We start from the raw sequence: 12,857 nt of genomic DNA, 5'->3' as shown, positions 1-12,857 counted from the left end.
TTTTCATATTATCCCTTTTATGTTTCTTTCTGTCTTCAGCAGATATATTTTTTACTCTTCCCATGTTTGTAATGTAAACTGAACCACATATATGTTAAAATAGGTAGGTCACATCACTATATGTAAGCCAAAACTATAACCTTCACTATCATAAACATTATTTGTGTCTGTATTTTAAATTATATTTTGAACATTAAACTCAATCTATGCGATGTAAAACAACAACATTTATTTTATATGTTCTGAAATTAACAGTTTGAACAAATAAAATAATAACCAGAACTTAATTCAAAAGTTTTGCAGCCTTGGTTCCAAGTAAAAGTTAAATGTCACCTCCATGGTAACTAGGTCACCTCCGTGAACATTACGCGACCACGGACGTGACAGCCATGGAGGTGACAAATTTTAATATTTTGGTTCACAGATTCCATAGTTTTAAGGTTAGAAAACTTATTTTTGGTAATACTGGAAGCAATCAATAGACAATAGTACCTATACAAATTGAAATAAATACATAACAATATTTTACCTCAGTTAAGCTGACACGGAGGTGACAAATGTTAAAAACACATTCCCATTTTTTACATTACACAATTAATAAATCACAATACACATTATTTACTCTCACTCCAATGATACTAACATAAAATAGCGGCTGCTGTCATCATTCTGCCAAAGATAAATATACTTTTCTGCACTCTTTACAACTTTTAGCGAACTAAAACTGGCGGCCAAATTGCTACGTCCATTTTCATAGGACAAATGGGTAACATACTACAAATATCTATTTTGTTACATTTATGATTAGATCAATGAATATGTAAGCAATAAAAATTATTGAGCTTGTATGTTCACATAAAGAAATTAATTATAAGTAGTTAATTGCTACAATTTTAAAGAAGTTTGGCGCTGACTCTTACTTTGGACAGGCCACGGAGGTGACAATTTGAACACTTTTCCTATTATAAAGGGTAAAAATTGTAACTTTCCTCCAGACAAAATATAAGATAAAATTCAATCCATTTATCGCCTAATGATAAATTATCCAGATAACACATAAATTAAAACATATATACTAGAAATAAATATGGACTACAGATTGTACATTTATGAGAATGACCCAGGTATACTTGTTATTTTCTTGCGTTATGTACTTCTAGTCAAGAGGGGCGAAGCCTGATATACCCTGTTGTTAATTGTTAAATTTAATATACTTATATATTGTTTGGCATGTTCTGCTTATACTTTTTCTATGTTCATATAAAGAACCAAATAATACTTAACTAACTCACTATTTCGCTGTCAATTCTTTGTATCCTGCCTTCTGAAAATTTTTGGTCAAAGGGGGTACAGTTTTTACAGACATAATAATAAAAAAATATGAACTGGTTATTTAAATAAAAAATCACGAGTGAAATTAGTTTAATATTTTATTAGAAACAAATACTTTATTTTTTTACAGTTTATCAATCAACTACGTAAGTATATATATTTTTTTGTCATCACAGTTTTCTCAACGTCTTTGTTCTTCTATTTGGTATTCTCATTGTTATTCATCATTAGCTACACGTTGTGCCGCAAGCTGCCACAAATCTCGCAGATGTCGCTCTTGTTGTTTGTCATTTTCAGTAGCTACACAATGTGCCACACGCTGCCGCAAATTTTGCAGACGTTGCTCTCGTTCGTCATTTTCAGCGGCCACACGTTGTGACGCACGCTTTCATGAAACATCATAAATCATAAGACCTTTCTGCACGAATAATGTTAGTCAAGTTTTGCAAGCATATTACTTTAGCAGCACGTGTGGGATGAGCGGAAACCTGATTATTTTCATGGGTTTTCTTGAAATGAGTTTTTACTGTGTGACGTTTGATAAACCTGACCAGTTTGATGACGATGTTCTTCAAGGTGTTCTTGAGACGAGTTGCGGCTTCGTGAAGTTAGATTGTTTATAAGAGTTTTTTTTTCAAAGATCTTTTAGGCATTTTTAAGTGAACACATGAGTTAAAAAGACACAAATAATATAAGTAAACAATGGCTTTTCTTGGTCTAACCTCAAACCAAACACTCATTGGCTTAGTGTTGCTTAAAAATGCCATCTACTGGAGTAGGTAGCTTTAGTGTTGTTGTGTCGTTAAAGCAGTTTTATGTTTAAGTTGATCATCGATAAAGTTGATTATTGAAAACACGGATAAAAAGACATTTTCTAAAAATGAATCCTAGCTAGATCAATTTATCGCCCCCGAAACCCCCTGCATAATTTCATGAAAATCGTTGGAGCCGTTTCTGAGATTTAGATTATATTTGTGTATATATTTACAAGAATTGCTTGTTTAAAAATATAAGATTAATATTCAGTAGATTAAATGTCACTCGCATTACAAAACTTTTCACCTAGTTACCATTAGCTATACGTGTTATAAAAAGATATGAAAAATAATAATGAGAGTCAACAAATCCATAAATTTTTCCAAAGTTGGCACAATTGGTTTCAACAAATCTCTTAATACACAGATATTGAACATCATGTTAAGCAAAACAATATAAAAGTTTTATAGCTATGTTATTCATTCCCAATTAATTATTTAAAATTTTATGTGTTTCGGGTAAGTGTCATCCCACTATCCCAATAACAGCTGGAAATATTTGATAATGTACACATTTTATATGGTAGTCTAATTTACGGGCAACTTTTGTTTAAAAGGTTCAGTTGTAATTATGTGTTTGAGCATTCATTAAATAGTAGTGTATATAATTTTGGGCAAAATTAGTTCTTATAAATGATGTTTAAACAATAAATAAAACTGTCATAATATACTTCTCGTATACATACATGCAGAGAATTCCTTTGTTTATATTTGCATGTTAATTAATGAAAATTTTCTTAATACAAAAAAAAAAGTTGCTATTAACATTTTACTTTGCATTTAAATACCCCAAGTATTCACTAGAAAACATTTAAAAACTGTGAAAACCTTTGAGTCATGTTATAAGACAAAGGTTTCAGAAAAATTAGGATATATTTCTTTAGTGTCCTAATAGGAATGAATGTTTTTAACTATTTATTTACAGCACTATTATTAACATTTTCTCCCAGATAATCTATAAAAGTAGATAGTAAAAGTTTCCAACCTACAAAAATATTTCCCAGCGATTTCATCAAAGCCTACTATGACACGAACGAGCTAACGGGACTTTTGGGGCGTGACTGAAACGAAGTTGTACAACATTCAGAGTTCTTCCCGCATGTGCACAAAGAAAGGTAAATGTAAGAATTCATTCCAAAGAAAGATTCGAGCATTAGCGGGAAGGAATGCATACGTGATACGAAAGTAAATGCTTAAAATAATAAAATTCACATTTCGATTTACTATTATTAAACAACATTTCGGGGCTTGTCAATATATCATTATGGTTAGAAATTATTTGAAGAAGTTAGAATTTTACCGCCGTATTAGAAAAAAATAAGATAATAGGTGAAAGATAAGAAGTTCTTATCTGAGAACCTTAATAATTTACGTCTCTAGACCATACATAAAAAATGTAGGAAATGTGTTTTATGAAATATAGTAGTCGTTCCTTAGCATTTAGATTCTGTATTTTTTAATTAGTTCGTTTTATTATTATAATATATAATGCTAATTTATATGAAAGTTTGTAATCATGTCTTGTCATTGTTAATACGTGTTATTCAAGAAACTTAAATTTAAACAGTAAGTGTTTTTTTTCAAGAAGTTACGATAATTTCTTTCAGGTGAAAAATGTTGCAGCCTCAATGGAAAAGTTGAGTGCGGAGAATGTGGACCTAAAGCTTCAGGTATGTAATGTGTAATAATTAAAGATCATTCTTACTGACTATACGTTCTGCATAGTTATATCAGATGTGACCAACTAACAGTATATTTATGTAATTAACTCTTTTGTCGGGTTCAGATTAAATCCGTATTGGACACAGTACGAGCCGATTTTGATGCTTTCAAGAATGAAATGGATAACTCAAATAAAAACGTAAGTCGTCAGATTAATTATTTTATTCAGATTTACTACAGGTTTAAGCTAAATATGTTATTTGCTTTAATATTTGTAAATTTAGTGTGTTTAAATTGATACACAACTTAGAATCGTTAAAAAAGGTTTGTTAGTTTTTTTAGGAAGACTTGCACAAACCTTTATACATATAATAAAACCGTAACAATATAAAAATTGATGAGGGGTTATGCTTTTAAAAAATAGGTTATTTTAAAAGTGAAAAATCTATTGATAATTTTTTTTTTTTTATTTAAATTAGTTTATTATAAGATAGACAGTGTTCTTTTAAGCTTGGTAAACCTGACGAAGGAAATGACAGAGTCTTGAAAAAACGTTAATAGTAATAAACTGTTTAAATTTTTTTTATTTTTTTAATAAGAACGTCTTCACTTATTTAAAATGAATGATTTTCATTAGCATATCCTAATATTTCTCTCTGGCACAGAGTCCAGGGTGAGGAGAGAGTATCAGCTAAACTGGCTACCATATCGTATTTTGTTGTCAAAATTTCCAGTTTTCTCTCTAAATTTACTGGAAAATCCTCATATAATTTAAAACATTTCCATTTTTTGAGAGAAAATTTCCCGCTTAAAAGGGAACATTTCTTACAAATCTCCCCCCTCCTACACAAACCTCAAAAAATTCTGAGGTGATATTTTCTTAAAGAAAGTTTATTTTCCTAAAAACAAAACTGGTTTTAAGTTTTGTTTTTTTGGAATTGTTAGTTGTTTAATTTCAGTTGAATTGTGATCCTGCTGTATGTTCATCGCAATCATTTCTTGAAATGAATTTAGTTACATCGTTTTATTTCACACAGATTTACATATTTACTTATGAAATACAGTGTGTTTTGAGGTGTCAAAACGGTTATGCAGTGTTAATAAAGTGAATCAATTTGTCCATTTTTAGTTGAATTGTAATTCTTCGCTACGCTCATTGCGTCACAATTGAAACAACTGAATTGAATGTACACATTTTAATCGCATTGCAATGCCCCCAATAAGACGAAGCAGTTTAAGTCTCAAACTCGCAATGCTACAAACCAAACAAATTTTCTATCTAATTGAACTGCAGAGCAATGCAAAGTACGAATTAAAATTGAACGGAATTGATTATCACAAACACATTCAGCACTGTTATGACTTGCTCTGAGCACTCTGGCAAGCGGCTTCGAGGCTCGCCCTGAGTTTAACACGAGGTGTCAGCAATTTCAACACTGCCAGCGAAACAGCGACGCGGGTCGCCGAAGGCCGACCGCCGCTGCGAGAGAAAAGAGGACAACATGGAACATCAACACAGACGCGGACAGAAGGATAAAAACGACAGCCACCGTCGAGAAGGGGCTTCTTTTGGTCACCGGCGACTGGACGGCTGAAGTCGTGACATCGGAACCACGGAGCGCCGTGGTCCTCGGCCGCCGCATACCGTCGTCGAGAACCTGCCGCGAGCGCGACCCAGCACAGCGTGGGTAAGGAATCTGCCGAGGTGTGGTAGCGAGGCTTCCTGTTCATTGTCGGAATTAAGATGACAGCTAACACTGTAATGGTACTTGACAGTAAATCAAGTCTCTATATTGAATTGTCTTTCATTCTTAGTCTTGAGCCCCCTATCACCCTGTCTTGGAATAGTCAAGAATTGAGATCATCTTAAAGTTGAATCATAACAATGGTGGAGGCGCCTTAAGTTTCCCACCTCTTGCTGCGAGCTACGAGTTTATCACCCCACCATCCACCCTTTACTGTAATATTTTGTTTTACGGGTGTAGCCAGACCTATCACACCTATTAAATAGACATAATGCTTATATAAAATTTGCATGCAAACTAACCTCTTTTAATGCTGCCTTGCTTATACTAACTCTAGTATTAAGATTGTAATTTGTTAGTAATGTTAATATATGGCGAATGACGAGGGACCACGATCTATTAAAAGTGCAGCCAAACGATTGTTTGACACACTGTCAGCAAGCCCCGGTTCCAAGGCTAGCGCCTCGCAAGTACGGCTGAAACAGGATACAAACACAAATGCCCCACAGGATTTTAACTCGTTAGTCGCACGAGCACAGCAGCTTGTTACCATTAATCCAGAGTTGGTACAACAGTTGGATCACACAGGGAGACGTATCACTCGAGCATTCCTCAGTAAACTTGTTTTACAATAAGTAGAACCAACACAGAACACTGACATAGAGCATGACGACGTTCTTAACCAGATAGATTCAGGAAAGTCAACTGGGGAAGACAATGGTAGGATCGCTGTAGACATAAACAGGGTGGCCACCAAACCGGGAAAACGGAAAAAACCGGGAATATGTCGGGAATTTGAAAGGGCCCGGGTAAAACCAGGAAACTGTCTGGAATTTTATTTCTTTCCTGGGCAAATGTTGCGGTGTAAATGCGCACAACTTATATAAGACGTACATCGCGGCGTCTGATAATCACGCGGCAAATATGTACAGTGTCATGTTGGCAGCGACTGTAGTGTTCCCAGGCGTGTCATGTTTCTTCTTTCCTCATAGACGCAATACGTCACTAAGAGGCGGAGGGGGAGGGGGAATATGAACCGCACTACGGCGTGCAACACGGGGTGTTCTAATTTGTTCTGTTCAGTACAAGTCTTCGAGCGGTTTTAGTCTTACGCTGTGCAGTTTGTTAGAAAGCTATTGCGGCAATGTCTACTAGGTATTCCTGTCGTTATGAGTCTTGAGGTTCCATGGGCTACTGAGGATGCGAAAGACAACTTGTGCGAGATGCAAGATATGCAATAAAAGTTTCAAGATCGATACGATGGGTAGGGGAGCATTTACAAGCCATGCCAAATCTAAGAATTACAATAGAGTTATAAATAACCAATCAAGAAACCTGCAAGTTACAGAATTTTGTTTCCACTCAACCTGCTCAGGATGAAGCCCACGCTCCTGTAACAAAGTTTTATTAGTACTTTAATTTATACTAGTAGCTTCCAACGGTTTAGCGGTGTTATAAGCTACGACGTCTTGTAATCCATCGCTTATCAATAAACTGTCAAATATGTCCAGTAACTAACGACACTGCACGTTTTTTTATGAATATTCGCAGCGTGTTGAGGCCGGCCGATAAACCTTCCACATTAAATTCCCTTTAACGTCGGTAATGCTATGTTCACTTAAAATTTGTAAAATAATAATACGAAACATATAATTATTATGTACACCAGAACCCCGATTTCACGAACACCGGATTTAACGAAGCAGTGATTTTACGAGTACATTCTCGGGAACCGTAAAAAAATTGGAAATTTTGACCAAAATGTGAAAAACAGAAAAAAATATTTAAAAAAAAAACGCAATGAAAGATCATATATACTGAATAAAAGCATGTTGGACCTCCTGCGGTCACCAGCCAAGCATAAACACGACCCAATGCGTGGTGCAACTGCTACATCGCTTCGTTATTGCTCGCGCGAGAGGCGGGACGTGGAATGTTAGAAGAAAGGAAGGGGGAAATGCGGGGGATGACAGACAGCAGCCAGTGTGTTTCCTGCGTGGGGAATAAGTGGCGTAGCTCCTTTTTTTATGCTGTGTGAAGCGACCTTTTTCTATCAACTCACGGGAAAAGATAATTGCTTGAGCTGTCAAAATAAACATCGCTGCGACAGTTAAAACAAGACGCGGGCGAGCATCCGGTAGGTCGATGTGTATATCTACTCGAAAAACATATCTCAATTCATGACACTAATAAGATTCCTTATAACTTACTCGTATAGCCTGATATTTTCAGCCTGATCCATGCAAGTTCTTTAGCCACGTTTTGAATGAAAACAACCACCAGCCGGCCAGTGTTGTGCCCTGTTTAATACGCACAAAATATACTAAATATATTTGGTAAAAAAAAAAAAAAAAAAAAAAAAAGAACCTCGGGGAACTTAAGGCAAAAAAAAGTCAAAATAATGAGTGAGGCCTTAAAACAGACCGCTCTCATAGACGAAGAAATTTTAAACACAAAAAAGGTTAAAGTTATGTGGCAAATATATATTTAGTAAACTGCCACCTGTTTTTTTAGTTGGGTATGTATCACATTTTGTGCATTTTTGTTTTATATTTAGTACTATACAGTTCCGTGTTTTAAAATGTGTGCTTTGTATCATGTATTACATAAATAAAAACATGTCATTTTGTATATATATTGCAAAACCTGGAAAATACCTGGAAAAACCTGGAATTTTTTATCTCAAATATAGTGGCCACCCTGCATAAAGGACAAACACATGGAAACACACACATACGATAATAACATGGCACAGCAACCAATTAAAGTTTTCCTAGAGTCTCAAATACCTATAGGTACATTCGAAGGCAAAGCGTTCGAAGATATAGAAGAGTTCCTACACAATTACAATACAATTGGAGAAATCAACGAATGGACAGACCAGGACCGACTACAGCGGTTAGGACTATATCTACGAGGTACAGCTAAGAGGGCGTATGAAAACTTACAGACAGCACAGGACTCAAACAGGACGTGGCAACAGACGGTCGAAAGATTAAAAGCCTTGTTTACGCCGCCAGACAAACTTAATAGACACAGACAAGAATTGCTCTCTCAAAGACAACAGACAGACGAGAGCAGTCTCTTGCATGTCGAAAATATAGTGTACCTAGCAAAACGCTATAAGGCAGATATGAAGGACGAAGAGATTTTGGACATTTTGTGGAAGTCACTTTTACCATCTGTCGTGGAAAAGTTGATCTTGCAAAACATTCATACGTTAGATGACATGAAATCATGCTTGAGAAAAATAGAAATAGGAAATAGTAGATACAAAGCCAACATTGAAAACACAACACTTAATACAGAATCATTAGAAAAGGAAATAATTAATTTAAAAGAAGAAATACGTAGTCTGACAGTCTACAAAGCTAGCACGAAACAACACTTACAGCAACAAGACACCCACGAAAAAACAAGAAAACCACATTACAGGCCAACGGAAGTAAGATACATACAGGGACTCAACATTTATAAACAATAGATCGGGATATAGAAGCAAACCTCCACAGTATGCTCTTAGTAATAGATGCGCACAGTGTCAGCATGCTCAACACTTTATGCGACAGACACATTACAGGCAGTCGCCGAGCCAAAATAACAGTGAGAGTCATAGAAGAGAGCAGGGTGCGAATTATGACAAAGCTGAGAATATACGAAGAATTGAAAAGAGAAATGAAGGTTTGAATGGGAGAACGTTCAATGAACGAAGACAGTACGAAGACAGACAATGGAGGAATAACAATGAAGATGATAGGAGCAAGAGCAGAGAAAGAAACAGGGATAACTGGCAATACAGAAATAAGGGCAGGTCGTATGAGCAACATTCAAAAAACGAATATTGCAAGGAGTGAAAACGGTGATTCCCGCGCTCCCAAAGCAGAAAAAAATAAACGGAAATCAATCAAGAATTAAAAGTAGTTACGCCGAAGTTAGCAAGCGAAATGCTAGGCCTGATAATAAATGCATTTCGCTGTATAGAAACCAATATAGAGCAATTATTAAAAAGACGCCTAAAAGAACAGAATACGAAGAGCCAAGGTGTGAAATAAAAATTTCAAGAACTTCAATAGCACAAGAGAAACAACACTGTGAACGTGCAACAAGGAGAAAGTCAAAGGATAAGGAAGGTCAAGAAATTAATGGTCAAGAGCAAACAAGAAATTATAGCAGACACAGAACAACAAGACGGAATAAATGTAACAGAACGACAGATTTAAGAAAGTCGCACAGGTAAAAGGACCAAACAAATTCCGGGATACATGCGCAATGTGTTTTTACACAGGACATCATTTAGATAAATGCCCATTATTTACCAATCAAGATTTTGAGTGGCACACTAATGTGTCAGAAAGGTTCAAGGAATTTCAACGTAAGTTTGGTTTGCAAAAGAAACAACCAGACTTGCCGTGGAGAGAGAACAATACACACAGGAAGTATCGCAGCAAACTTGATGACGAGGCGACAGCAGGCGCGCGCACCGCTACAAATGCAGAGTAAGCAGGGAGGCGACGTAGCTGACAAACAAGGTCGTGACGAGAAAGGAAGAGAATCAGCTGACCACATGCGGGAAAAATATAACCAGACACGAAGAACGCCCAAGGTCGCTGTCAAGATAGGAGAGGCCACTAGAATTGCATTAATAGACACAGGAAGTACGCGCAGTTACATTGCGTCTACTATCGTCACGAACCAACCACTAGAACCATTGAAGGAAAAAATCACACTTGTGGGAGCCACAGAATCACTCCCGTCTCCGACACACCAGGTGAAATTAAAATTTAGTATACAAGGATATTCATACACACATACATTCCTGGTAATCAAACATTTAAGTTTAGATGTAATACTTGGGTGTGACTTTCTACAAAAGTACAACGTGGTCCCATTTATGAAAGAAGTCATAATTGTCATGGAAACAGCAAAATCCCAGAAAATGATTCAAATAGAAATGATAAATGAAAACTTCCAAACATATGCAGGTTCTATTCAAGAATGTACTCGTAAAGTAGAGGAAATGCAGGACGATCAAGGGAAGTCACCATATGAAGGAATAAATAAAAAGTTATCTAAGCAGGAACAAGCAAAGTTACGACGACTTATTAAAGAAAACGAAGATCGCTTTGCATTTAAAATACAAGATATCACAGAAACTTAAAAATTATCAAATAAAAGTCGAACTGACAACAGACAAACCGATCCACACAAGACCATACAGAATCGCGCCAAAAGTTAGAGATATCCTTTAGATTGGAAGTCATCCACGCTAACCACACGACCACGAGTTCATTTTTAGAATAATCGTTTCAGATGGTCTAAATTAATAATATTCCACGCACAATATTTGTTTGAATTTCTTTTAACTAGCATATTCTCTGTTGGACTCGAAATATTTACACGCTCGTGGGCTCATAACTATAATACGGTGTGTGATTTAGTTGATCAAATAATAACTCATGACAAATAATTACCAATGTCAAACTAAAGCGTGAAAAGTATCATACCAGCAATAAATATTTAGTTACACAGCTAAAACAATACTCATACAACACTGTTTAAATATACTGATTTACACTAGTAATTAAAATAATACGTACTTGTAAGAACGCCATTTCCTTGCGAATATACTCCCGTGGCGCGGTGCACAACAATAACCTCGAACCAGTACGCCGCCACGTGCCGGCCGAGTTCTCTGTACCGTCCGCAACATACCAGAGAGATGCCACGCATGTAGTGGGACATCCGTAGTGGGACAATTTCGTGCGTGCAGCCAGCGTTCATAGATTTATTAGACGTTGTCACGTCAAAAACTACGCAACAGTGGCAGAACCATTAATAGAGCTTACAAAAAAAACAAACGAACCTCCATTGGGGGGTAAAACAGCAAACTGCTTTCCAACAGTTAAAACAGGCAGTCTCGGAAGTACCACTATTAATAACATTTGTTGAAAACCAAGAAACAGTTTTAGCATTTGACGCATCACAAACGGCAATAGGTGCAACCTTAATGCAAAAGGATGAACGCGGAAACCGTCACATTATAGCTTATGCATCAAGGAAACTGACATCCAATGAAACAGAATGAGAATTAGGCGCCATAAAATATTTCTGCCATCTGTTTAAGCAATATTTATATGGCAGACATTTTATTATTGAGACAGACCATGCTAGCCTGAGATACTTAAGAAGCATGGCGGAACACAATATGCGAATACAAAAATTTGCCACATCAGTTGCTGAGTTCGACTTCGAAGCAAAAATAGTGAAAGGTGTGAACAATAAAATTCCAGATGCTCTATCACGTGTGCCGAGGACAGATGAGCAATACATAAATAAGCGCGTAGGAAACAAGGAATATATAGTAAGAGCATGTCACGCTCGAGGTAATTCAATTTTTCACTCTCTTGCTGACGCAATATTTCCGGAAGAAAATAAGGAAAGTGAGATACAAACAACCATTGCTAAACACATCCACAAAAACTGGAATGATTACAAAACATTTTACGAAAATCTGGGTAGCCCTATATTGAACAAAGAAAAAGTTCTACTAATAAACATGAGTAAGGACGAGGTATTAAGTGAGCCTATATTACACGCAGCCGTGGAAATTTATCAGATCAATATTAAGATAATTGATATCGAAACAGGTCAAGAGAAAATATTCAAAACTAAAATGCCTACTCAAACAATAGTGCTACTCAAACATAACAAACATAATAAACAAGTATTTGAAACAGTAGTGTTGAACTCCAGGTACGATATAGGTATTGAACGAGATGAAGAATTACTATTTTCAGTGAACGACATTGTAAACATTTGTCAGAATAAAAGTAGCCCTTACAGACCCGGAACATGCGGAGGGAAAATACATCAAATTAGCTCGACGTTATGGAATGAAAAATAATGGGGAAATATATATAAATTAAATACACCGGGAGGAGAAATTCATCTGACAGTAGTCCCTAAAAATTTTCAACGGGAAATTATACAAGCCCACCATGATGCACTTTTAGGAGGCAGCCATTTCGGCATATTTAAGACAATTGCAAAAATATCCCAGGCATATTATTGGGATACAATGAGTAAGGACGTAACAAATTATGTCAAATCATGTGAAATATGTCAAAGAGCTAAACAAGGGCATGAAAAACCATCGGGTCAATTACAACCAATTGAACCGCTACCAATATTTAAACAGTGTGCACTGGATGCTAAAGGTCCACTTACTTGTACCAGGAATGGCAACAAATATATTCTTGTTATGACAGAATATGCGTCAAGATTTGTAGTTGCTAAGGCAGTA

General features: G+C 36.0%; 1 protein-coding gene across 2 annotated transcripts in view; it reads left to right on the top strand.

The window, feature by feature from the left end:
- Positions 1–12,857, top strand: part of LOC134542956 (ankyrin repeat and SOCS box protein 2-like) — a 50,094-nt gene that overhangs the window by 11,157 nt on the left and 26,080 nt on the right. For both annotated transcript variants that reach the window (XM_063387582.1, XM_063387583.1), the window contains exons 5-6: positions 3,755–3,817; positions 3,934–4,008. In XM_063387582.1, coding sequence (XP_063243652.1) covers positions 3,755–3,817; positions 3,934–4,008 — 138 coding nt within the window. The remainder of the gene's footprint in view (positions 1–3,754; positions 3,818–3,933; positions 4,009–12,857) is intronic.

The sequence above is a fragment of the Bacillus rossius genome (genome assembly GCF_032445375.1).
Source record: "Bacillus rossius redtenbacheri isolate Brsri chromosome 9 unlocalized genomic scaffold, Brsri_v3 Brsri_v3_scf9_2, whole genome shotgun sequence".
NCBI classification, from domain to species: Eukaryota; Metazoa; Arthropoda; class Insecta; order Phasmatodea; family Bacillidae; genus Bacillus; species Bacillus rossius.
The sequence above is the reverse complement of the archived record's forward strand: the minus strand, read 5'-3'. Positions and strand labels throughout refer to the sequence as shown.